This window comes from Oenanthe melanoleuca, chromosome 13 (genome assembly GCF_029582105.1).
Source record: "Oenanthe melanoleuca isolate GR-GAL-2019-014 chromosome 13, OMel1.0, whole genome shotgun sequence".
In the NCBI taxonomy this organism is placed as follows: domain Eukaryota; kingdom Metazoa; phylum Chordata; class Aves; order Passeriformes; family Muscicapidae; genus Oenanthe; species Oenanthe melanoleuca.
The window spans coordinates 1,759,571-1,785,010 of record NC_079347.1 but is presented as its reverse complement, the minus strand read 5'-3'; the positions used below and the strand labels follow the sequence as shown (position 1 = coordinate 1,785,010).

The window sequence follows — 25,440 nt, the reverse complement described above, 5'->3', positions numbered from 1 at the left end:
CACCGTGGTCTAGCTTTGTTTATTGGGAATCACTTTAGTAACCTGAAATCACAAATAAGCAGTAAATAACAAAAACTACAGATAAACACAGGTTACACATGCAAATCCTGTTCACATCTCACATGTGCAGGTACATTAAGTGCACAGTTCTAAAGAGTCTTGACAAAACCAGGTTTTAACAAAAAATGGTGTTAAAATGCAGGTATGAAAACTTCCATGTGAAGAATATAAAGATACCTTAGTCCCTTTCAGGACTCCAATGCTGCTTTGATATACCAGAGATGTACGACAGTGACGAGATTCAAGTAAAAGCAGGAAGAGCTTGAGGAAATAATACTGGTCAGAGAATGGGCATTTACTTCTCACTAAAAATACACTGAATAGCTGAATAGGAAAGTCTACCAAGAGCTTAAGAAAAAAAGAAAAATCACGAAGTTGTAAAGCTGACTAATCACTAATTTTCCTATTTGCCATAGATAACAGCAGTGACATTAAAAGAAACTGCAATTCAACACTTAAAAATGCAACTTACATTTAAAGACTTTTCCAAAGTGAAATGCAGTGACAGCCTTACACTCAAAATTAAATAGCTGCTAGGCTCAGACCAAAATACGGAATGTTCTAGATAAAATAAAAATACAGTATTACATTTCATTTTTTATTCAGAATGGAATTGAAAGACAATTTCTGAAGCTTGAAAGTAGTAAGTTTCATTTAAATGCAGTTTTCTTCTCATACATGAGCTTTCCACAAGGGTGCAAGATTTTTTTTTTTCTGTAATAGCTTGAAGTGTCAAAACGAAAAGTTGTTGCCATTCTCACATTAAGAACAAATTGTTGTCATTAACTTAACTGCATATGCTTTTTGCTACAACATTTAACACATGAACAGACCTATAATGCCTACTGTATCTCACTAAAACAAAAAAGAATACAGTATTTCCATCTACTATTTGTACTGCTTTTAAAAAAGATTAACATTAAAAACAAAGCCACGTTTTCCTTACATCCTTCCTTCTTCTTAAGCTTCTTTCTTTTGCCTGTAGTCTTCTGCCATTTTATCCAGAATTTTCTGTTGAAAGAAAGCAGTTACATTAAGGGATATATTCAAAGAGTTTCTCACAGGCACAACATAAAGAACACAAACATGAATCCAATTTCCAAGTTTAAAATCTGTGAACATTAATTGCAATTGCAAAAGTCATAACTAACAAAGCTGGCACTTCTCCCTGCCCTCGATTGGAGCTCTGCTTGGCAAGCCAAGGGAATTCCTTCCCTTTTTGTCATGGACTTGTGACATGGTTCTGCCACTTACCTGGGTGGAATGTGCCCTCTGCAGGGGCAGGGACACAACATCCCCCTCCCTGGAAGCCTGAGGAATTTGGTACCACTTTGATGACATTTGGTAGCCAAATCAATTCACCTATTTCATTTCTCCTGCCCTCCAAGCAAAGGAAACTCCCAGCTCCACAAGTGCCACTGTGAAACAGAAGCTGAATTCCCCCCTTCCCTCCCCAAACCCCACCACTGTCACACAATTATCCACAAACACCTCACTGACAATTTCTGCCATGGAAAAAGCAAAACAAATCATATTTCATTCAAGTCATAAAGCTCACAAATTGGCATAATTTCCCCCCTTCCCTTTTTACATCAAGGCTTTAATGTCCCATAAGCAGGTACTTAAATGGAAACAAACAAAACCAAAAAAATGCTATGGTGATGGATGAGGTGGATTTTCTTCCTACAAGATCCTGCATGGGAACTGATTTTCTGATCTACTCCTTCACAGTGATGTTTGCTTGGTAACAATTTTTGTGCCATCTGCCCTCCTGGGCACTCTGTTTATTTAGGGGTTCCCTGTTACTGCAAAAAGGCAAATATTTGAATTATGAGGTGCTATATTCTCCTTCTCTGTGGAGCCCCTGGGTTTTGCTTTCAGCTCAGGGATCAACTGCCCTGAAATGCATTAATGTGACACTGCAGGACTATCAGAATTCCTCTGGGATTGCCCTTTCCTGGAGGTCATGTTTGCAGCTCACAGTATGAGGTTACAGCAGAAGCATTGTCACTCATGCCATGCAATCATGTGATACCTCATCCAGTTAGAAAATGGAGAAAGTGCTCACAAAATCAGAAGTTGCAAAGGTTTTGGTGTTTTGAAACCTATAAAAACTTCATCTTAAACTTTGTTGACTGGCTGAAAACACTCTCAGAGGGACAAATAGAAGAGATCTGGGCCATCTGTATTTATTCTGCATTGCTACTTCTAAACTTGGCCTTATTCCAATTAGAATTCCCTCTTTAAACCAAATTTACAGGATTAAAAAAAATGCTGGAGCCCCTCTTTAAACCTTGTATTTTGCATTTTATTTTCACAAGATGACGTTTTGGAGAAGTCTACCTAGAGTTCAAAGTTATAGATTAAGCCAATTTCCACTGCCTGAAAGGTACTTTTTATTCTCAGTCAGTCTCATTGAGCTCTATTCCCCAGAAAGAATCAAGCCATTTAAAATGAACAAGTTTTTGCCTTACCTTCAACTTTTGATAATGAGGAAGGCTGCTGCAATGGGTCTTTTTTGCAACATCTTCATTTGTGTAGAACAGGGAACACAATTTGCAATAAAACCCTGTTTTGGGTACCACATAATTCACACCTAGAGGAGTAAACACCACAAAATAAACTAAGAGATCTACTCTACATCATTTCTTTTAATGTCATATGTCATTTCAGCTAAATCTTAAAACCATAATTCACTTTACATTAAAAGCTGCTTTATCCTTAAAAGTCTGTTTTAGTTTAGTCAAGCAGGGGCCTAGTAGTAACTAAATATGTGCAGGCTTTTGTTTTTTTAAATTTAAAAATCAACCTTTCAGATTAAGGGTCCATTTTTCTGGTTCCTTCAAGAACTCACAACGTTTTGTGATCAGTTTTGGAGTATTTAATATGACTCTGAACTATTATCACTGTTGTGCTTTTTGCTAGCAATTGAATTTGTGTTGCTAAAAGATACCTCTTTCAATTTCTGCCTAAGGAAAGGGTTATGAAAAACGCTATGAAAAAAAGGAAAAGAGGAAGAAAATACTCAGTTTGGGGCAGGAGTGAAGAAGGGGGAGGAGGAGGAAGCCCTAAAATGAAAGGCTATGGGGCAATGTATTGCCAAAAATAAAAGTCAGATGAAATGAGAAACGCTACTGCGATGCACAGAGACGTTTTGGAAAAGAAATAGAAAGAGCCTTACCCACAGGAATGTTTGGCTGGTATGGGCCAATCCTGAACTCATCTGGGACAAGAGGTTTCTCCAGGACACTCTTTGTTTCCTGCTCGCCCTGGGGCTCTGTGTTTTCCGGGGTGTTCTTCTCCCCATCCTGCGCTGCGGCAGCATCAGATGCCTCCGCGCTTTCGGCCTTGGCGCTCTCTTCGCTCTTGGTGCCGTTTTCTAACGTCTCACTCTCCTGCTCTGCCTCCTCCATCTTGTCCACCTTGATCTCTGCCAGGCTGTCCTCGCCCTTGGCCGCAGCCCTGGCCGCCAGCCCCGACTTGCGCAGTTTCTGGTGGTCCGAGTCCTCCTCGTCGCCCACCTCGTCCAGGGTGACGAAGCCCTCCATGCTGCGCGGGAATCCGCCCACGTAGCGCTGCGGGGACAAGGGCTGTCAGCTCGGCTGCACTGCTCCCCCACACACACTTTCTCACTCCTGCCACAGCTGCCTCGCTCCCACTGTCACCCAGCCTTTAACCTGCTCTCTTTGTACCCCACAACCAAGGATTCCCTTCGGCAGTCAATTTTTTTCCCATCAGGAATGGCCACTGTTTCGCCACAGCAATGTGATTTCAACTTAAAATCTCAAGCTGCAAGTTCTTTTAACATGAGTACCTTAAGTGAAAGAAATTCTGGAGTGCACAAACTTGGTTTCTATTTGAGAGTCCTATAAGGTCCTTGAATGCATAAAACCTTACCAGAACTATTCTGTCCCCACCAATGGTATGAAAGTTCATTAAAAAGAATTAAAAGCTCTTTTCAACTAGTAGAAAGCTTAGAGCATCCACATTAAAACAACCACTAAAACACAAACAAAACCCAACCCAAATTCACCAACCATCCAACTGTGAAGGCCTCTGAAAAACCAGGTTTCATTAGAAGAGGGACTGCCTAAATTCTGAATTTTTGGAAATGCACTTGCTGATATGGAGATATCACTATTCCACACACTTAACAGCAACTGTGAGTAGGACTGGGGCAGCATTAGCTTTGGGAATGTGGGTCTTCAAGGAAAGAAGTTTGGGTCTGAAGCAGTTTATCACAGCCCACACACTATATATAAGGAACACTAAGAAAACTGGGAAGTGTCATTTGCATGGCCAGTATCCATTTCAGCACCATTATCCATGTTACTGACAGGATCCTCCAAAACTGAGACCCATGCACATCTCATTCATTAATTAGAAACATGCCTTTCTTGCAAAACGTTCCAAACCAACAAATTACTAGAACTTTGCACACCACTCCACAGAACTGAGTAGGATTAACAGAGCAGGCAGGACATGAAACCCACGAGAGTGTGGGATGAGAAATGTGGTGAGAAAAAGGGAATTCACAGGAAGTAGCCTGTGACTGTAAACACCTTGAAACCAATTTTATTTTCTTTCTCTAGAGCAGAAGGGGCCCTGGCTAACTGCAGATGGCCCTACCTGCCTCTCGGTATAAGGTGTAGCTGTACATGCAGTTCTGTCCAAGCCCAGACTAGCCTCAAGTCCCCAGAATATTATTTTTTTAACATCATTTCTAGGCTCAACTACAGACAGTTCTCTGAGAAATTGCTCAGGAGAACACAGTTCCTGGCCAAGTATTAGTCAAAAAAAGGTGAGGAGAAAAGCAAGCAAATCCCCAGCAAGCAACAAGGTTAGAAGCCCACAAGTTAAAGGCTTCTGTCAAAACAGAGCCAGGGACTTATAACTGAATCCAAGTGCAAGTGACATCCAGTGAGAGCTTCCATTTTCTTCACAGGAGATTTAACCCCTATTCCTCTCCAGACAGGTGTTTTACAGACCCAGGGGAAGGTCTGCACCAGACTGTACATGATGTGCTACCTAAGTCAGACTGGCTTCCTCCACTCAGCACCTCACAGTGTGAGTTACCTTTTTGAGCTTTTTCTTGGCTGCTGGAGTGGCTGCAGCATTCCCCTCAGTTTTTACAGTGGCATCATCAGGTGTGTCCTTTTTTTCCTCAGTAGCCACATCAGCTAAATTGGCAACATCTGCATCCTCTCCTGCTGAGCTGCCACTTTCTAACAGTGCTGCTGCCTCCTCCTCATCCACCAGCAGCTCATCTTCAGACTCCAGCAGTAAACTGGGCTCGTCTTGCTCTGCCTGTTCCCCACTTTTGGCACCTGAAGGCTCAGCAGCATCCTCCTGTTTCTCCTCTTTTGCTTTTTCTTCTGCATTGCCACTTTCAGGTTTCTGAGCAGGTTCTGTTTTGGACTTCTTATCACTGGGAGAATCTTTGCTGTCTGGGGAATATGTTCTCTTCCTATAAAGAACAAAGAACATTGCTGCTTGTAAACCTGGAGAGAGCCCAGAAATTACTGAAGAAAGAGATCATATTTCTTTAGACAAGCCTGGAAACTACTGGGTTTCAATTCAGAAAATGGAAGGCTGAGGGAAACCCTGAAGGACATCATTCATTCTTCAAACACACAAAAGGCTGCTCCAAGGAGAAATTATCCTTACAAGACAGGACAACTGCTTGTGGGTTTAAATTACAGGAAGGCAAGGCTAATTAGGGACTGCAAAGGATTTCCTGAGGAGCCTGAAGAGGCTGTGAAATCTCCATCATTAGAGGAAGAGGGTGGGTAGCATATTTGAAACGGTTCATCTCTGGGCACAACCACCAACCATTTGATCACAAAGCTTGCCTGATTCTTTGGTATTGTTTCTATATTCTGAATAAGGTATTTTCATATTTCTTTTGAACAACATCATGCTTTAACAATAGGAAATTACCTGGTTTTATCTTTTTTCAGCAGTTCAACTCCTTTATTTGGAATCTAAAATAAAATTAAAAAAACAAAACCTGTGAGTCACAGCAGGCTATGACTTACACAACTGCTGCAGCATTAATTCAGACCAGAATCCAATCCAGCCAAGTGCTTCCAGCTACATTAACCCCCAGAACTCTGCCCATGCCACCCACCAACTGATCAGAAAAGCTTTTATTTCATGTCAGACAGGACCTAACCAACCTAGAAATCCCCTGCCTTTATTCACAGGAAGGATTCAATACAAAACAAATGGAATATCCTGCTCCAGAAAATTCCCATACAATTCCTGGTTTGTTTATGCATGTAATGCAGGCACTGGCACAGATCAGTCCTAAGCTGTACTTTTCTCCCTGTCATTAGTGGAAAGCCTTTAGCAGACTCCCACCACTTCACCTGTTCCTGAATTACTGACCAGGAAATGTCACCTGTAGGCAGGAACAAGGAAATCTATTCAAATTGTCACCAAGTGCTCATTTTGCTGTGCTCCCATGTGCAACACTAAGATTTCTTCCTGCTCCACAACAAAGCTGATGTTTCTAGGAGACAGCCTGACAGTTCAGATTTCTCCTGCTTTTATTATCCAAGAACTTTATTATTATCACAGAATATTCTGGGTTGGAAGGGATCCATAAGATCATCAAGCCCAGCTCTTCAGTGAATGGCCTGAAAGGGCTGAACCCAGAACTTTGGCATCAGCACCATGCTCTGACTAGCTGAGCCCACATCAGTTTTCTACCTGCTGTCCCAGTCTGATGAATAAACACCTATAATTGCATGAATATTACCCTGGTGTTATGTAAAAAACTCCTTTCAGTTAACCTTTCCCTCCCTTTATATGAGCTGCACAGGCAGAGGTGCAGTTCTGATAGATTAAGTTTTCACAAACCTTTTTCAAAGAGGAAGAAAAAGAACCAAATGATCCCACATTAGAGAATATTTTAAATGGAGCAATTTTAATTAAAATATACATAATTTACCCTAAAAAATCTGAATTATAGTAACTGGGTTTTGTTTTATCTGAAAGGAATATTCTTTAACCCATCCTAGTAAAACCACACTGGTGCCAAGTAACTGCACTTGAGGAGCCAGAAAAGATTAAAGCCAACTGTTCAATTTTACATGCAACACAGTCTTCAATAAGCAATGGCTGGCATCTACTTCCCTTTACATCTTCAACTGCAATTAAAGTGCAAGCACTCCTTACCCTCAACACCAGTTTCTTGTACTTTTCAGATAAATCCACTTTCACACATCTGCCTTGGAACCAAAGAGCTTTGTTGGCACAATGCTCAACCATGGCCAAAGCATCTTCTCTGGTCTCCATCTCAATAAAGGCCTGAAAAGATTAAAACACACATTAAAAAGGACTCTGAACCACACAACACTTTTCCAGGCAAAGTTATTTAACTTAAAACACAAATACTGAAACAAAATGATGAGGTTCAGCTACATCCATCCTCAGCAAACACTTTAACACTTACCCAAGTGCACTACAAACCCCAGCTTTTCAATTCAGAACATCCCAGTTCTGAAATTAGACAGGCATTTAAAAAATCTGCCAAAAAACTCACCATAAAGTAAAATATGATTTGAATAAAAAAGTATCAGCACAATAAAACTTATTTAGTGCTGATATACCTGGGAATTTCAGGGGAGCTGTGAGACTACCTCTGTATTTTATTTTTGTTTTTTGAGAGAAGCCTGAAACAGAAAGGCAGCAACTGCTGCTCCTCCAGCTTTGTGAGGAGATCCTCTTGGGAACAAGCCTATGGCATGCTAAGGTTGCTGAATGAGCTTTAAACAAACATCTGGGCTGGAGGATCCTTGCCAAAAAACTGAAAGCTGTTTCAGCAGCCAACTTAGACAGCAAAGAGATTTTGTTTTTCCAGTGAAATAAGGTCAGGGAGGACTTCCTAGGGGTCACACAATAGTCTAGTAAATTTTCACTTCTCAAGTGTGGCATTAGGGGCTTCAGGCACCCATCTCTTTAAAAAAGCAGTGGAACTTCCTATTTTACTCAAGGGAGCAATGAACTGGGACAAAAAGCTGAAAAAAAATTAGAGCTAAATAGTTTAAACTCGTATATATTTATAGAAATCATGTCCATGCACATCCAAAGCATTTCACTATACACATGCAATGGTCTTCAAATCTTTCTTTTCCAAAGCACAGCAGGACTGCTTTTGTTTAGTTTTAAAGAATGACAAAGGATAATTAAAAGAAACATGTAACAGTGGAATATATTTATGTTTCATAGGTAATGGTTTTTCAGCCCTAAAAAAAGTCCCAAGGCTCCACAAAACCTGCATAATCAAATAATTAAGCCTCCATGCTAAAATACCTTTTTTCTGTTTTTAAAGCAGCTCATACTCCAGGGACATTTCACAGGAAGCTCCAAAACAAACCCCCACCTAAACCCCCGGGTTATTGCCAAACCTATGCCAGAGCAGCAAGTCCATGCATGCCCCAGCTGAAGGGGTAATTTCACAATGAAAGCCCCTCCAAACCCTGCCCCAGGGGCTCCCCTGCAGTCACCTGGCTCTTCATTCTCATGAGGATGTAGTTCTTGATCTTCCCGTAGGGCTCAGCCAGTTTGAGCACGGCGTTGTCAGAGTAGCCCGAGTGGGGCAAGTTGCTCAGGTGGATCACACGACCAAGTTCTGGCTTTGGTGGCTCAGTCTTCTGGTCAGGTTTACCCTCAGGTTTCTAAGATTAAAAGGGAAAGACATTTTTTAAGACCTATATATTTAAAATATACATGGGTCCCTTGATTAATTTGGTGCATTGAAAAGTACAGAAATGAAGAACAATTTAAATGCAGCAACCTTGTAACACTGAGTGCCCCAGATTAAAAAAGGCAATGCTAAAAAAAGCACAAGTGTTTTACCTTTATTCTCTTGTATTTCTGTGACAAGTGGACTCTGACTGGTTTACCAAACACCAGAGCAGGTGTTGTTGAATAATATTCCACTGCAGCCTGGGCATCTTCAGTGGTTGACATTTCAATAAATGCCTGAAATCATACAAAATCAAATTAAGAGCTGCTCTTTTAGGAATCTAATTTCGTTTCAAATTTCCAAGCTCTTCCATGCTTCCTTTTAAAAATAACTGCATCAGAAATGAAAACTGCTTTTTTGTTACAACATGAACTGACCTGCAGAACTTGGCACAAATTTCAAGCATTTTATTTAGGTGCACAAACAGAACTATTTTGTTTGTTTACATTCCACCTAGATTAGGATTCAAAACATTCAATTGCTTCCTGCTTCTTCCATTTCTGTGGTATTGCTTTTTTTCACACTTCAAAGTAAGACACACTCCATAATACAAAGTAAGACCAAGTAAGTTTTCAGACAGTTTTAAAACAAGAGCAGAATGTAGTGCTGTTGAGAAAGTAATGACCAACCAACCAGGAGGATTTTTCAATATTTAAGTGAAAATGTAGTAGAGCAGCATTTCTAGAAACACACTCCTCCTTCCCCACATGCCCCTGGTGACAGATGTGGCATCTCACTGGTGGCTGAGCAAGTCCTGCTCCAAAAGCAAAGCTCAGCCAGTGACAGAAGGCCAGCAGAGACACCAGGCAGCCCCAGCAGCAGTGCCCTGGGACCCAGCCTTACCTCATTGATTTTGTTCAGGATCAGGTGATTGGTGATTATCCCAAAGGGTTCAACGAGCTGGAGCAGCTGATATCTCAGGTTCTTTCCCCTCTGGAAATCCATGATGTGCACAACTCTGCTTGTTTCCTGTTGGAGACAAAGCATGAGCACACAGCATGAAAAACCTGGGTACCAGCAATGCTGGTGTCCGCCTAAAGGCTCTGCTCTACTGCTCTGTTTAAATTTTTAAAAATTTTGTTCTCTGTCTTCAGTAGGGACCAAAACAAGATGTATCCAAAAAGGGCACAGAATTTCTAGAGATTTCCAGAGCAAGATGCCTGCCATGCCAAAGCTGCCTTTCCTTAAGTTCACTTCTTACAGTTTCATCATGAAGAGAATGTCTAAAGAAGTTCTGTGCAGTTTTGGAATAAATATTTTGTAGAGTACTCAACATGTCTCATGCCAAAGCTTAGTACTTCCATCCACACAAATTCTAAAATATCACTTCCAAAGACAATCAATTCATTAAAAAAAAAAACCAAAAACAACCCAAACAAAACAACACCTTAAGAAAGCACAGAAAAATAATACAACAAAAATGTGAGTTAAAAAAAAAAAAATTTAATACTAACCACTCTGCCTTTCTGCATGTGCCTGGGTCCTTGCATATTTCCATTTCCAGCTCCTTTAAGAAATTAAAAGAATGAACAAGCTTAGTTCAACCTGTAAGACTGGGATTAACATGCCTCATCACAAGTTCTTAAAAGATATGTCACTTGTAATACCAGAGTGAGATCAAGTTCTAAAAACTAATTATTTCATTGCACTCTAAAAAGGCTTTTTATTTATTTCAGAGCTCTTGAAACTTGGGATCCTCATCCTGCTCCTTCTCTTCACTCTAAGATTAGAAAAAGAACATTTTGCATTTATTGCTGTTCAGGAACAGCAGAGAGCAAGTACAACCCATTGGAAAAAAAAAATCTCCTGTTTTAAATAAGATTTGCCAGAGGAAAACTTCTCTGTGAGATTTTTTTTATCTAAAACACAGTTTTTAGAAATGAGGGTTTAGGCTCTAAAGCATCACATATTCAATCAGAATACCCATTAAAAAAAAAAAAAACAAAAATAAAAAAACCACCACACATGAGCAAAATTCCCTTTCAATTAGTTTGGTTTACAGTTAAAACTGAGATATTCTGAAAAATTGAAAAACTATTTTGAAAAATTAGGTGTTATTTTAATGTAATTAAGTATGAATGCATCTATCACCTAAAAAATGCCTAAAATACTTGTACTCTGTTAGGATATTCAGGTAAATTAATCAGTTTTGCTCTTTTATTAGTCATTTGAACTATCTAAAAGGTAGGAAGTAAGAGCATCAGGCAAGAATCTGATTCTTAACCTCCTTTCCTGAGAGGAAGAAGCTTGCATGATATGATGCCTCTTTCCCACTTTATTTCTCAAATTCACTTGAAAACAGGGAGGAAAAAACACTTAGGACACTGATTTCTTACCAGAAAACTCCACCAACGTGAAGCTACTCAGAAGACAAAAACCTCCTACACAGGAAAAAAAAATATCCAAGTGCTCAACACGTGTAGATTAATCTCAGTTAAAAATCACCAGCCACAGGGAGTGGGCAGCTGGCAGAAAGGTGAAGTGTGGTAAGTTACCCTGAACACAGGGAAAAACTCAGCACCAGTCTTTAGTTCCCTGGCCAAAGTATTTCAGTTCTGGTGCTGAGAAAAGCTTTTTCTTTTGTTGTTTTAAAACACTGGTGACAAATTAAAACATGAGTAAAAAAATATACCCAAAAAACCTAGCTAAAAAGGAAGCCTGGTGAAGGTAGGTGCCTGCTGAGGTTACCTCTGGGCCCAACAGGAGGTCCTCCAAGGTGGAATGGAGGTGGTGGTGGTCCCAAAATTCCTGGTGCAGGGTTTGTAGATTGCTGCAACATAAAGGGATCACCCCTAGAAAGAGGAGAAAACACAGTGTCAGCTTAAACCAAGAAACTGTGAAGCTTTCATTCAAAGAACACCTGAATTTCTGCTGAGTTTCTGTGAAGACAACTCAGGCTACTTTTACTGTTGCCCTTCAGCTGGAAAACAAAGGGAGGAATCAATCTGAACCAAAGGAAATGTGTTGTTCACAAAAAATGTTAGGAACCACCTCAGCTTCACATAAACAATTAGAAATACTTCAAAATTAATTACTACTTACATTCCATGTCCTGAATCACTGTCAGGATTCCATTCTGGGTATCTTAAAAGAAACAAAATTAAAAGAAAATATAAATAGAGTGTAATCTCCTCCAGCTGTGTAAGACAAGCAGCAACACCTGGAGGTGTAACACAGCTGCAGCACAGGCAACACTGCAGGCCCACAGCCAGAGCCATGAGCAGCACTGACAGAAATGTGCTCTTCAGGACAACTCCCTACTGCCTGCAGAACTGCTGGTTTTACAACAAAAAATCCTCAAGTTGGTATCAGGAACTATAATTACAACAGATTCTCAACAGCTAAGTTCCAGCTGTTACATACACACATCAGGATTCCAAAACTATGAACCAGGATCCCTTCTTGTCCTGAAGATGTTCCAAGTTGTTTTTTCCCTCCAAGGCACAGTACGTTTTCTAAGCCTGCTTTCTGCAAGTGCTTTAGAATCAGGGAACATCTTGAGCTGCCAAGGACCCCCAAGGATCATGCAGTCCAACTGCTGGCCCAGCACAGGACCCCCAAGAATGCCAGGCTGTGCCCTCCTCCCCAGTTACTGTACTTCAGTTCATACATTTCCAGCAGCAGCTGACAGCGGCGGCTGTGAGTCGCTCCATTGATGTGATGGTTCCACTCCTGCAGCAAAGTAAACAAGGCACAATTAGCAGCCACACATGGGAGTCCTTCCCACAAAGTCCTGGCCTAAAAGCAGTCTTGTCTTTCAGATCCATAGAGAATGGAATCTGTTTGTGGTGCTTGGAGGAGACACTGACTCTGGACCTGCCTCTTCCCTGCTAACCTGGCTGATGGTGTCTGACGGGAACGGGGCTGCTCCTGCCTCAGAGTGCAAAGCTCCCTGCAAAACTCCAGCCCAGGCACACAGGGCCATGGCAGCCTTTGGAACTGAAGGCTGTTTGTTTGTCTTCAGGCTTTTCAGAATTTCCTCTACTCTGCTTCATTCCTCAGACTTCTACAGATTAATATGAAATAAACACTCCAATTTTTAGAACCATAAAGAGGCCAAGAAATTGCACGGAATTCAGAAAGGAAAGACTAAAAGAAATCTAAGTGCATAGCTAGGACAAACTAGAAGTATACAGGTGAAATATAAAATATATGACCACTTGAGGGGAATAATAAAGGAAAAAAGCAGATCTAAATTAAGATGGTATAAAGGAGAAATAATGAAATTAAACCAAATCATCCAGGTAAAACTCCTGCTGGCTCTGGTTTTAGCACTAGAAAGGAATGAGGGATTTCTACTTTTTCCTCTGCAGACTGCTTTAACTACAGAGGGAGTTACTTATTTTAGTGCCTGATCTCTGTATCTTTATACTTCTACAAGTAAGAGCACAAGTCTGTGCTTTATTCACGTCTGTGAAGTGACAGAAGCTCTGGAGTTTCCCTGCTACACATCTGGGAGGCACAGCCTGACCTTCACTCTGCTGCTCCTCAGGGAGGAAAGGGACCAGCAGAGATAAAGGGGAAGAATTATTCATGAACCTTGGGGCTGAAGGTTTTCTCCAACTGAAGTTTTTTTCTTATCAGCCACTATTTCAACCATGAACACAAAGTGCACTGCCAACTGCTTTATGTGGCTTTTCTTACATGTCTGTCTCTGCTCAGCACCCACAAAGGATTTCTGCCTAATCCCTCATCTTTCCAGATTCTTGGTCCCTGCCACACTACAGCAATCCTGGATACAATGAGACATTCCCAAGGCTCACTGTAGTGTTTCCACATGTTACATGCCTACCCTGCACTTCCTATAAAGGAGAAAGATCTGGATTTAAAGTCTCTCATAAAGTACTACAATATTACTCCATGATGCTCCTGACACAGAGCAAGATGAAGTCATCCCTTTCATAAAGATGTAAAACGAGAGCACCACTTTTTCTTGTCAACTGTACAAGATGTAGGCTCTGCAACTATAAATAGACTGGCAATTAGGATGAAAAATACCCACAAAAAAAAAAAAAAAAAAAAAAATCGATGAACCATTCAATATGAAGTTTCTTCACTTTAACACTTGCTAGCAAGTGTTAGCATTACACTTTAAACCCCAAATCCCTCTCAATTTGGGGGCACAGTCAATAAAGCCTCAGTGGCTGGCTCCACCATACACAACATGCTTTCAATCTGTCTCAAGACAAAACTGATTCAAAAGTTATCTGCAAACAACAAGCAAAGTTTGGGAGATTTAATCCTCATTCAAATCCTTTTAAACTGGCACTAAAGGGGGATGTGATTATAACTTTGATTATAACTACAGCGTTTTCTTTTCCCCAGCAAACAATGGTAGCTCATCTACATGAGCTTTTTGCTACACAATTCCTAATCTGCAATTCCTTTTGTGCCTGCACCCATTTGGAAGTGACCCTTCAGGGTTTTGGAGCACCAGGTTATTTGTATTTACAGGACTCATTAACACAAAGGCCCCAAGTTAAGAGAGAAAAGCTGAGTTTCTGCGAACCCAGCTTCCCCTTTGGCTCAGTTGATACAAGGCAGAGGACACACTGTTCCTCAGAAAATGAGGCCACACTCCAGCACCTAATTTTAGCCAGCCCTCCCCCAGGGCCACAGCCAGGTTCTCCCTCTGAGATCAGCCAGGTTCAAGTGTTTCACCTCCAAATTCATCTCCTCAGGTTGCTCAGCCTTTGTCTCTGGCAGGAAAACAATCCCTCCACGTCTAACACCTCATTTCCTGATAAAGGGATCAGGATTGACAAAATGCCTGAAGTAACTGGGGCACAATTTACTTCTCAGACAGAAAATAAACTCGGTCTTAAAATACACGCACATCAAATTAAAGAAGCAATTAAGAACATCACTAAAATAAAAAAAAACCAAAAAAACCAAACCACCAGAAGACTAATCTGCCAATTTAAGTTACACTAGGGATGTTTAACACCTTGCTTGCACTTAAAATACACATGGCTTGATCAAACATTTTTTAAAAATCTGATATTTTTATTTGGAGGTGGGGAAGATGAAATTTTGTTGCTACAGTAATAAACTTACATAGTCCCAGCTATGAAAAGCATTCCCTTTCTGCTTTCCATACATTTCAGTTCAAATCAGGTTACTTGAAAAGTTAAGTTTTACTTGACTGGATTTTGTGGGAGACACAAAATAATGAGCTCTGTAATGGCTGGGTATACAAAGCAGAGGAAAGAAGGAGAGAAAGAGAAAAATTCTTATGGTGACATGATTTCTGCAATCAGAAATAAGGCCCCAACTTGGGTCGTAAGAATCAGATGATCCAATCACAAATATTTTATTATGTACTAGCAATTTTTATGTCAAAGTATATTCCTAAAAGAAAAAAAGTTGTACATGTTACAGAAGAAGTCAGCCACTTAGGTTATTTGGTATTTCTCATACCTGGAAAGGTATTTCCATGTGGATATCCTTTCATTAGATCGGCACTCCAAAGCACACTAAGAGCCACGAGCCTTTAAAATAAAGATCTAAAAAGACCCCTACTTACAGGATCACTGGGTGCCATCTTCAAGGGCCTCAGAAGTTAATGTTTTCAATCTAACCAAATGAAGTCCTTTTACAGAACTGAGCATGGCAGCTAATGTTAACACTTCAAACTTCAGTGAAAATAAACGTCAAACACAGGAGACAAGAAACCTGCATTACTGTATTTTATATAAAAAGTAATTAAAGCAACACAAGTTCATAAACTGTCAGATCAGGTGGAGCCATACAGCGTGTGCTCTAGAAGTGGTTTGATCCTTTCCTTGCAGGGACAGAGTAATTCTTGTGTTTCAAAGAGATCAGATGTACAGAACAGCACTTTTTGAGAGGTAACTGCAAAGAAATGGTTAGTAACAGCAATTCCACATAGTATCAATTTCACAGTAATAGCAGTATCACGTTTTCAATTGAAGGCCTTCAGCTAATTAGCCACTAATTGTGACAAGAGGGGCACCGTATTAGCCAATTAGCCAATTCAATTGCCTAGTAGCCTGGAAATCAGCAAGATGAGTACATTGGAAAAGGTGAAAGTGAGAAGGCTCTGAAAACACCATCTGAATCATGTCGAGTAACCTGCTCCCTTTGCAGAGCTGCACTAGGCGTGGATAACTAAGAGGGAACCTCAGCATCACCGAACACACCCGAAGATCCACTCTACTGGGAGCCAAGTAAAGAACACTACTAGGAACACAGAGCAGGATACTGCAACAGCAGACTGATTGCTCGGAGAGTCTACAGGGATAGATGCAACATGTGACAATAAAAAGTGAGTCTGAAGTGTTCTAAGAAAGTTGTGAAAAAAGGAGAAAAATGACGACAAATTTCAGCCATAGTATGAGACAGAGTGTTAAAGTGAAATTAAAAAGGCAAGAATGAGCTAATCTAAAACGTGGTTTTTACTTTTGCAAATAAGTTCCAGGGCTCTACATTAACTCTTTCCCTCTGGACAGGGAAAAAGCAGAACTGTGCAAGAATGCAGCTTAACTACATATAAATCAGCAATCAAGACAGATGTGGAGGAGAGCTGAAACTAGCTTCCGGAATGGCACAGCAGATACACTGCAAAAAAACCCCAAACCAACCAAAAAATACCAAAACCCACCCCAAAACTGCTTGAATGCCAGATGTTTGTGGTTAAGAGAACATGTAGATGTAAAATATAAACAAGATATCCCAGTAGATGATAGCTGTTTGACTTGAAGTTAAGCAATCTGGGCAAATAAAATACATTAATGTAAAGCCCTGGTTTACAATGTTTGTCAACAATTAACCTTGCAAATAAACCAAGTGCCTTTTTCACTCTCAAACCAACTTTCAGATCATTTCAAAAGCAACCAGGCCATAGAAATAATTAAAGAAATAGGTAAAAACAGAACAGATACTACAACGTAAAGGAAAATAGAAGTATCTGGTGCATAACTCACCTTATTAGAATGAACTGGCATATCACATATAGAGCACAGATGGGGATAACCCTTCGGTAAGAATCCATGGAAGTCTTCAATATTGCTATTTGGAGGAGCACCTCTCTTTTTCTCAAAGAGAGATCTCTCGGGACCAGGACCACGACCCATTCTGTCATACTCACTGTCAAATTTATGATAGTTATGCGAAGTCTCACCATAAAAAGATTCATCCCTACACCTTTCTCCATCTCTTAATCTGTCATCTTCATAATCCATTCTGTCATAATAACCAGATTCTTGAGAACGACTTCCATGGTCATAGTCAACCACTGGGTTGAGACTAGGACCACGATCATCAAAGCTATCTCTTCTAAAATGCCTTTTTTCTTCCCAATCATCCCTAGGTACTCTGTATGGTGGTTCCCGTGTGGATGATCTGCCATCTCTACCATAACCTTCTTCAGCTCTCCTCCTTTTAAGTTGTAGAAGGATCTGAGGCAAGTTTTCAGGAGTGATCTTGTCCTCGGGATAGCGACTCAGTTCATCTAAGTCTCTAGCAGACAGACCAAAGCTGGCCAAAATGTTTGTGGCCTGGTCTGCATCTCCACGGTGCTGAGAAGACAAAGGGAGCGGACCTCTACTTCCAATGTTAAATATAGACTGCAAATTATGGGAAGAGGTACTACCAGAAGACAGTGCACTATGAGATCCTTGTTGGTTCAATGAAGAACTCATTCCAAGATTCATTAAGCTAGCAAGGCGTGCAGTACCCTGGTTCATCCTTCCAAGAGATGCTGGCATATTTAAAGACTGGGAAGCAGCAGCAAGAAGGCCTATTCCTGCAGAGAGGTCACGCCCATGACCTTGGGAATCCCTACTCAGAGATGACTGCTGGAATGACTTGGACATTGTAGAACTAGAGCTTGTCTACTTTATGAATCAAAAAAAATTCTTTTGGCTTAGTTTTTTTGTTTTTTGTTTTTTTTTTTTTTAAGATGGCTGCAAAGAGAGCTCACACTAGAAAGCTAAGCAAACTTCACTTCAAAGACGGTAACGCCAAGAAAGAGGATCAATAATGACTGCAGATCTTCTTCAAGCTGAGAAACACCAGACAATTCTGTAGAAAAACAAGCAGTTTTAGTCATAAATCCCTTTAAACAGATGCAGTTTTAAACTTATGCATCATGTTGATCTAAAAAAACATTAAAGATCTCAATCTTACAAGGCTTTTATCACATAACAGATTCAAGAGGTACCCAGAACCTACATATATTATTGCAGATAAAAATACAGTAGGGTTTCCTATACATGCTACTCTTCTTCCACAAAAAGCTACTTTCACACTGAAGAAAAGTGAACTTCAGAAGTTTGTGATGTCTGAAAGCATCTATCAAGTTTACTGATATGTAAGCCTTGATCTCTGGTTAATGGCTTTGTTCATACCCTACATTACTGTACTCTGTCTGTGAGAAGAACACAAAAAACTTAGGCCCATAGAATCCAAGATGACTTTGGCATATTACACATATTTGAAAATGAAACCTGTACAACCACAGAACAGGACGAAAGGAAGTTAAAAGTAACTGAAGTTTGGGCAAAAAGTTTCTGCTATAAGATCTGTAAATAAGACCAAACATAATATTCAATCTTTATGCAGTCAAATTCCAATTACTGATGTGAAGACAGATGTGAACAAGAAAAACAAGTTTTACATTTTGCAGGAAGTAAATAAGACCTCTTGTTCCAATTGCAGTTACACTGCTAACAGCATTTCTGAAGGGAATCTTTACTGTGTTACATGGCAGCTGTGACATCAGCCTGTACTCTCAGACCTCAGACTAAACAAGGTCAGGCTTAGTGCTGGATGGGAGACCCAAGGAAAACCCTGCTCCTGCAGGAAGAGACCCCAGTGAGTCAGGAGATGGCACCAGATCCCACAGCACTGCCTGCCTGGGGCTGGCACTGACACCATGACCACCTGTGGGAGTTAAAGCTCCTAAAACTCTGCTAACAAGAGAGAGGTGACTCTTTAGTGTCCCACTGAAATAGTAACCTAGCACTTCAATATTTGGTTCAACTGCACTTACATGAAGTTTAAACTAAGCAGTCTATCAATATCCACAGCACACTGCAATGAATATACTTCATAAAATGTTCTTTTAGGGCAGAGCAGAACTGTAATACTTCACCCCATCCTCCTCCAGCCTTGGGACAGATACACAAAGTTTAAAGCAATTCCACCCATGTGAAAATATTCCAGCAGGAATAATCTGTCCTTGGGTCCCCGAGGCCACAAAGCCCTTCCCAGTGTGGGCAGAGCAGTTCTGCTTCTCCAGCACTGCCACTGAGGAGCACATCAAACACAGAATCATTTGGAAAAGAAACAGGCACAGACTGCACAGCTGCAAATGAAGTCAGCTCCCAAGAGAACAGGTAGTTTGGGGAGGAATGGAAAGGACAAAATGAAAGCAGAGACTTTTCCTTGAAGAGAGCGGCTCTGCAGAAGGCAATGGCTCTTGTACTGGAAACAGAAGGAAAAAGGTCAAGGTTAGATCTCTCCATCCCAACTGCCTGCTCAATCCACAGCCTGCTCCAACAGTGCACAAAGCTGAAAAGCACTTGGGTGTTCTTTCTCAGCATGTTACAAAATTATGTGTTTATGTAAAAAACCTATGGATTCCCTGAAAAATACACAAAATACACATAACTCACACAACTCCACCTTTGCAAAGTAACTCCTTTATGCAATTTGCTACTTGGTCATCAATGCATCTGAACTCATTTCAGCTATGTTTTTAAAATTCACATATGCTGGAGTCACTTAAAGGAAGCTTAACTGTGTGCCATTTGTTAAGAATAAGAGATTGAGAAACATGGGGATGAAAGTAAGCTGGAAAAGTTCTGAGGCAGAAGACAGAAAAACACTGCAGAAAGCTTCAGAGGAAAACAGTAACATGAACACAGGGGGAGCATACCAGGTGAATTCTAAAGGGGATGTCCCAGAGAAGGGGGCCACACTGGAGGACACCTGAACAGAAAGCACTGAAGAAGTCTACTGGAAAAATCAAGACTCTTTGGAGTTCAAACAGAGAGGAACTCTAATATTCACCCAGGTACCATGCTTTTAGCTTACATTAATTCAGTATTCTTCAAAGTACTTTTATGATAATTTTACAAGTTATTCCTTACTCATTCAATTTTAACACCTAAATCTCCTCCTAGTTCATTCACACACTTTCAGAAGGATTCAAAGCTGAACTTACTGGGTTCTTCATAAAAATCAGGTATTCCAGAGGGCTTTCTGAGCCTGAGCCTGCAGTGATTGCACAGATCCCCTGTGGACAGGACAGGCTCGCCGTGTCCTGCTGGTAGTGCAAGGACCCACACTATTCAAGTTTCCACTAAATCAGGAAAGTTCTCCACTTTTCAAAAACACTCTTTATTTGAACAAATGCTCCCTAATCCTCTTGTCACAGCTGTCAACCGGCAGTTCATTGTGTGCTGCTGCAGAGATTAGCAGGAACAAACCCCGTGGCACCCCGGGAGTGGGGCTGCAGGACCCAATGGTGCCGTGCTGAGACCCCACAGCAGAGCTTTACAGAACCACACCCAGCTCCTGCAGCTGCAAACACCCAGGCAAGGGCAAAGGAAAATTAAAAACAGGAAAATGGGAGAAAAACCAAGACAAAGACAGACAGGGATAATCTTATGGAAAAGCATGAAGTGGGACAGTAAGACAAGTGTATGATGAAGACACAGCACACGGTGCTAGTCAGGAAATGCCCTACACCCAATTAGGTACTGAGTACTTTAATTAACAAGTGTGAATATCCTCAAAAACCCACTAATTATCACACCACTCATCTTGCAACTGCTGCACTCCACTCCTACCCAAGCCCATCCCTTAAGACAATGGAAAGAGGTGGGGGAAGGTCTCTACCCTCACTCCAAAGGATGTTTAACTTCCACAGGGTCAGGTTTAACATGATCCTAAGGCAGCACTTCCTGTGCCGCTGATTCCATGCCAAGATGTGACAGGGACACGTTCCCATGGAGCAGGGCCAGCTTTGGAGAGAGGTGCCATCCACTGAGTCACAGCAACAAGATGGGTAGGACTGAACAGAGCTGCCTGAGAGCCAGACATGAGTTAGTTGAAAGTGTTATGATAATTGTTCTCCATTTCAGCTATACTGGGAACAGACAGGCTTTCAGATACACCTTTTTTTTTTTTTTTTTTTTTAAAGATCTGTGGACAGAAATTTGGCCATATTAAGATTTGAAAATATATAGTATCAAGCAATCTCAAAATAAGTTGAAAGTCAGAATGTTATTAGATTTCCAGACAAATGCAGACAATGAAAACAATTTGTATCTCCAAGTTGCAAAAGAGTTTTCTTTCTACAAAGGCAACAAAAAAAAGGAATTTGAATCCTACAGAGTATAATGTTATCAAACAGAGCCCAAAATGAGGCCGATTTTCAAACACTGTAAGTTTTCTCTTAGTGAAAAACTGAACATATCTTTTCAGTAAAGCTCACAGAACTCTTGCTCCAATATTAAGTTTGACCTGAGAACAGTTTCATTTAGTGAATTCTTGGAATACATTGATTATGCTGAACACAAACTCAGCTTGTCAACTTTTATGGAACACAAATAGGCTGAAAATAAGTCCCCAGCTCCCTATTCCTTCTGTCACTCTCGGGGGGGTTTTAAGATATGCATAGTTACTGCAATTTTAATGTTAATCTTTGTCTTAGAACAAATCTTTTACTCATTCTTCTTCCACTTTTCACTTTCTAGTCAGTTTCACTTTCAATTCAAAACACATTGAATTAGAAATAATAAATTCAATTATGGCAAAAACATGAAATTATCTACAAGCTGAAAAACATACCCTCATTTTTTAAGAACTCAATGCTTTTGCAGACCACAGACCCTTGGGAAAAAAGTATCACAGAAGTTTTTGGAAGTCTGCTCTTTGCATAAACATCTATAGGTCTTCCTCCTCCTCTCTTACACATTGTACCCAGTGTGGCAATCCCTTCTGCCATGGGAGAATTCTGCCTCTTCCCAAAACTGGCTGCAGCACATCATTGCAAAAAGGGTTATTGAGAGAAGAGATCTGGAATTTGGACAGGCAGCCCCCCATGCTGCTCTGAGAATTAATGGCAGCAAAACCAAGAACTTGCAAGGAAATTAGAAGCAGATGTTATCTAGTTGCTGAATGACCAAGTACAATGGATTTCAAATCCAAGGGATTAACTTTTGGACAATACAGAAAAGGCCACTGTCTTTGCAAAGGCAAAGGAGGAATTGCCCAGCAGCCTTAGAAAAATGCAGATTCTGGCTTGTTTCAGCTCCCAGTGTTCAGAGTGGATATTTAACACAGGCAAGAAAAGCACTCATCTCGTTCAAGCCACCCCAAAGGTCATGGCCTCAGAAACTTCAGGAGCACCTGGCACAGGGGACTCACGCTTTTTCTGGGCGCAGATTAACCAGTCTGTTTCAGGCACAACAACTGGAACAGTTTCAGTTCTTAGGATTATGTTTAGCTTCATCCCAGGGACTTCCTTGATCAAAGGAACACAAAATAATCTGAGAGTTGAAGTAACTGTAACAGAGAATTGCTTGAGAACAGGGAAGTGTGACATCTGAACAGGCATATTTACAAATGGGAATTAAAATGACTGGTTTAGCAATCAAGAATCTTAAAGACTTACAGTTTTCAACATCTGAATGCAAAAAGGAACACAAAAGAAATTGGTTCCCTACTTCTGCTCATTATATAATTTAATATATTCAACCAGCCCTCTTTTGTAAGAGGTGCATTTAAAAAGTGCATTTATTCCTTTGCAGAAACAGAAGTGAAAAAAAAAAGATTCCAGGAACAGTAGTGATAAAGAAGGCAAAACCCAGGTATTTTTGGAAAGGGAAAGAAGTAATACCCAGAAACAATAGGTAACTGCTGGCACTGTTTGCCAGATCACAAGCACCTGGATAGCATCCAGCCATTCCTTTCTACTGCTTTCAACCCCACCAGCAGCTTCTGAGCCCCCAGTCTCCAGTAGGATGGATGCACTCAGGTTCCTGCAGCTCCAAAAAGCTCCATGGAGCCACTACCAGAGGGGCTCTGCCAAAACCAGAGTCTCTGAGGAATGCTGTGGGATTTCACTGAGAAACTCTGGTAACACAATCTCTTTCATCCTCAGCACGTGTGGGGACCAACAGCCCCTCAGAAACCAAAATTTTGACATCAACCCCTGAACAAATCATAATTCAATAAACAGGTCCTACAGAAAGTGATTCAAACACAGACCAAATTTTACCATTTAAAAAACTACAAAACCCAAACTAAAAACCCCACACAAGTTTTGTGTTCTGATCTGGTAAACTGAATTTCTGCCTGCCTCCAGGCATTTCCAGAGCTGGGATAAAATCCTGTTCTTTCCCAGCTGAAATCCTGCTTGAGGTTGCAAGTAGTATTCTAGCTGCAGAGAAAAATCAAGGAACTGTTTCACTGGTTCAGTGCTCAAAATAAAACCCCTTTTGTTGAAATTATGACTGCACAATATGGTACTTAAACACTCACAAACTAAATTAGTTCAGAAATACCATGAAGTATTTGCTTTTGTTTTCAAGACTTGTTGACTCAGAGAGCTGATGAAGAAAGGAAGCAGCACTGAGGCTACAAAAAACCACTCATAAATTAACAAACTGAATGGAAATAAATTCATTGCAGCTCTGCTTGCAACAGCTTCTCTCCTAGATTTGCTGAGCCACCCAGAAGCCTGTCAAGTATTACATTATAAAATACCTTTGTATTCCCCAAATCTCTCAGCAGAGACGTGCAAATCAGAGCAAAGGGCAGCACACAGCTTTTGCTAATTCCCTACCAAATTAATGAGTGTTTTTATTTAAGTGCAGTCCTGAATAAACCAAGTGGGTATAATATAACAGCTAAATGGAACTTCAGTCTGGAGCCCCAAACTGACTCTTCTTTTCCCCTCTTTAACTTAAATGCAGAAGTACAAACACTGGCTTATCACTTCACAAACATGTCCAAGGCCTCAGTGCCAGTATCCTCACTCAGAATTCAGTAATGAATCATTCTGGGAAGTTCTCGTGATAAAATTTAACACAGAAGTTCACTAATTTCTTGGAAACAAAATAAAAGTGTTAGTATATTCCACTACATGTTATAAAAACTATTTATCATTTTAGCACGTTGAAAACTTAAATATTAACATGTTTCAAAATATGAGAAGATTAAACCACTGAATCAATAGATTCTTTGTAATGAAGCCTCTGAAAATGCACCCTTTTCTTCTCCCCAGGAAAACTACACAGACAGCTTTAAGAAACTTACATTTTTGACCAGAGCTGCTCCCTACTTATCTGACTCCAGGAAGTCAGGATCACCTACAGTACAAAAAACCTGAAGAATTTAAGGCTGAGTAAAAAGAATAAAGTTCGTTCAGAAGTTTAAACCACTATCGGATACTTTTTACCCAAAGGTCTGCATCGTGGAAAGAAAAACAGCCCCACATTTGGAACCTGAGGGATGGTTCAGCTTTCTTTCAACAGCGTAAATGCCTCATTTATCATTTAACAAAGCAGTTTTTCAGGCTCCTAGAAAGTTCTTTTCAACTTCTGCTTGTGTTCAGAATAGGTGAACTTTGTATCTCATTACTCAGACTCTGGAAGCAGAGTTTGTACACTAAAGAAATGGAACGTATCAATCCACCACAGGAACAAAAATCCATCCCCGCAGCTTGATTTGTAAGCACAGCCGGCACTATGTGAAAGTGAAACTGAGTAGAAAGAGGGGTCAAACGGCTGCCGGCGCTGTCAGGATTCTCGTCGCTAGATTCATTAATTCTTAAAGCCAAATGCGCATCAAAAGCAGCAGTTTTAGATTCTAACGGCCTTCAGGGAGTTAAGGAAGGAGGGGGGAACAAGGCCGCCTACAAAGCGCCGGCGGGGCTGCCAAGGCACGGGCAGCGCGGCGGAGCTGGGTCCCGGCTGCGGGCCCCGGGCGCGGGGGGCGGCGGCGAGGGGCGGCCGGGGCTTTGTTCGGGCCCGGCGCGGCCGCAGTTCCGGCTGGCGGCGGGCGGGGGCGCCCCGGGGGCCGCGGCACCGGCCGGGCCGGGCCTGCGCGTGACCGCCGCGCGCGGCCCGCGCCCCCCCCGGCCCCGCCGCGCGCTCCCGCCTCGCCCCCCACCCGGCACCCGAGATGGCGGCGGGCAGGGGGCGCGGCGCCGCTCCTACCTGCGGGCCGGCGCCTCCCGCTCGGCGCGGCGGGGGAATGGGGACGGACGGACGGACGGCGGGAATGAGGGAGGGAAGGAGAGAGGGACTGAGGCGGCTGCGCGAGCCCCGCGCGCGTCTCGCCGCGCTCGCGAGAGCACGCCCGCCCGCTGCCCGCCCGCTCACGTGCCCGGCGGCGGCCGCCCCGCTCGGCTCCGGTCTCGCCGGTGAGTCCGCGCCGCTCCCGCCGCTGGCCGGGACCGCCCGCCCCGCCCGCCGTGAGGGATGTGGGGTGTGGGATGGGGACGGGGAGGAGGCGCCGCCGGCACGGCTCTCGCGAGAGGTGCGGGCCGCTCACCCTGCTCTCGCGAGAGCTCCGCTGCACCGCGCGCCGCCAGCCCGCCGCCCGCGCCCCGCTCATTGTCTGCGCTCCCGCGGGGCAGCATGGGA

At 41.8% G+C, this 25,440-nt stretch overlaps 1 protein-coding gene across 4 annotated transcripts; it reads right to left on the bottom strand.

Annotated features, from left to right (window-relative positions):
* Window positions 1–25,440, bottom strand: MATR3 (matrin 3). Of its 4 annotated transcripts, none has more exons than XM_056502073.1 (15): window positions 25,012–25,335; window positions 16,762–17,860; window positions 12,426–12,487; window positions 11,858–11,899; window positions 11,504–11,607; window positions 10,270–10,322; window positions 9,659–9,784; window positions 8,926–9,051; window positions 8,574–8,744; window positions 7,243–7,374; window positions 6,001–6,044; window positions 5,137–5,527; window positions 3,242–3,635; window positions 2,535–2,656; window positions 1–1,071 (listed from the first exon to the last, which is right to left on the bottom strand). In XM_056502073.1, the coding sequence occupies exons 2-15, from the start codon at window positions 17,650–17,652 to the stop codon at window positions 1,021–1,023; spliced, it is 2,709 nt and encodes a 902-aa protein (XP_056358048.1). In that variant the 5' UTR covers window positions 17,653–17,860; window positions 25,012–25,335; the 3' UTR covers window positions 1–1,020. The 4 variants fall into 4 exon arrangements, with proteins under 4 accessions (XP_056358048.1, XP_056358049.1, XP_056358050.1 ...); XM_056502074.1 differs by having other exon boundaries at window positions 25,181–25,311; XM_056502075.1 differs by lacking the exons at window positions 16,762–17,860; window positions 25,012–25,335 and adding an exon at window positions 25,349–25,440.

Bases quoted from the DNA above. Each gene is read 5' to 3' on its own strand.
- MATR3 (XM_056502073.1), bottom strand. From the start codon at position 17,652: ATGTCCAAGTCATTCCAGCAGTCATCTCTGAGTAGGGATTCCCAAGGT. The intron at 6,045-7,242 runs GTAAGGAGTGCT...ATTTTATTTTAG, and splicing joins ACAAGAAACTGGTGTTGAGG to ATTCCAAATAAAGGAGTTGA. The intron at 2,657-3,241 runs GTAAGGCTCTTT...TTACTCCTCTAG, and splicing joins CCAGCCAAACATTCCTGTGG to GTGTGAATTATGTGGTACCC.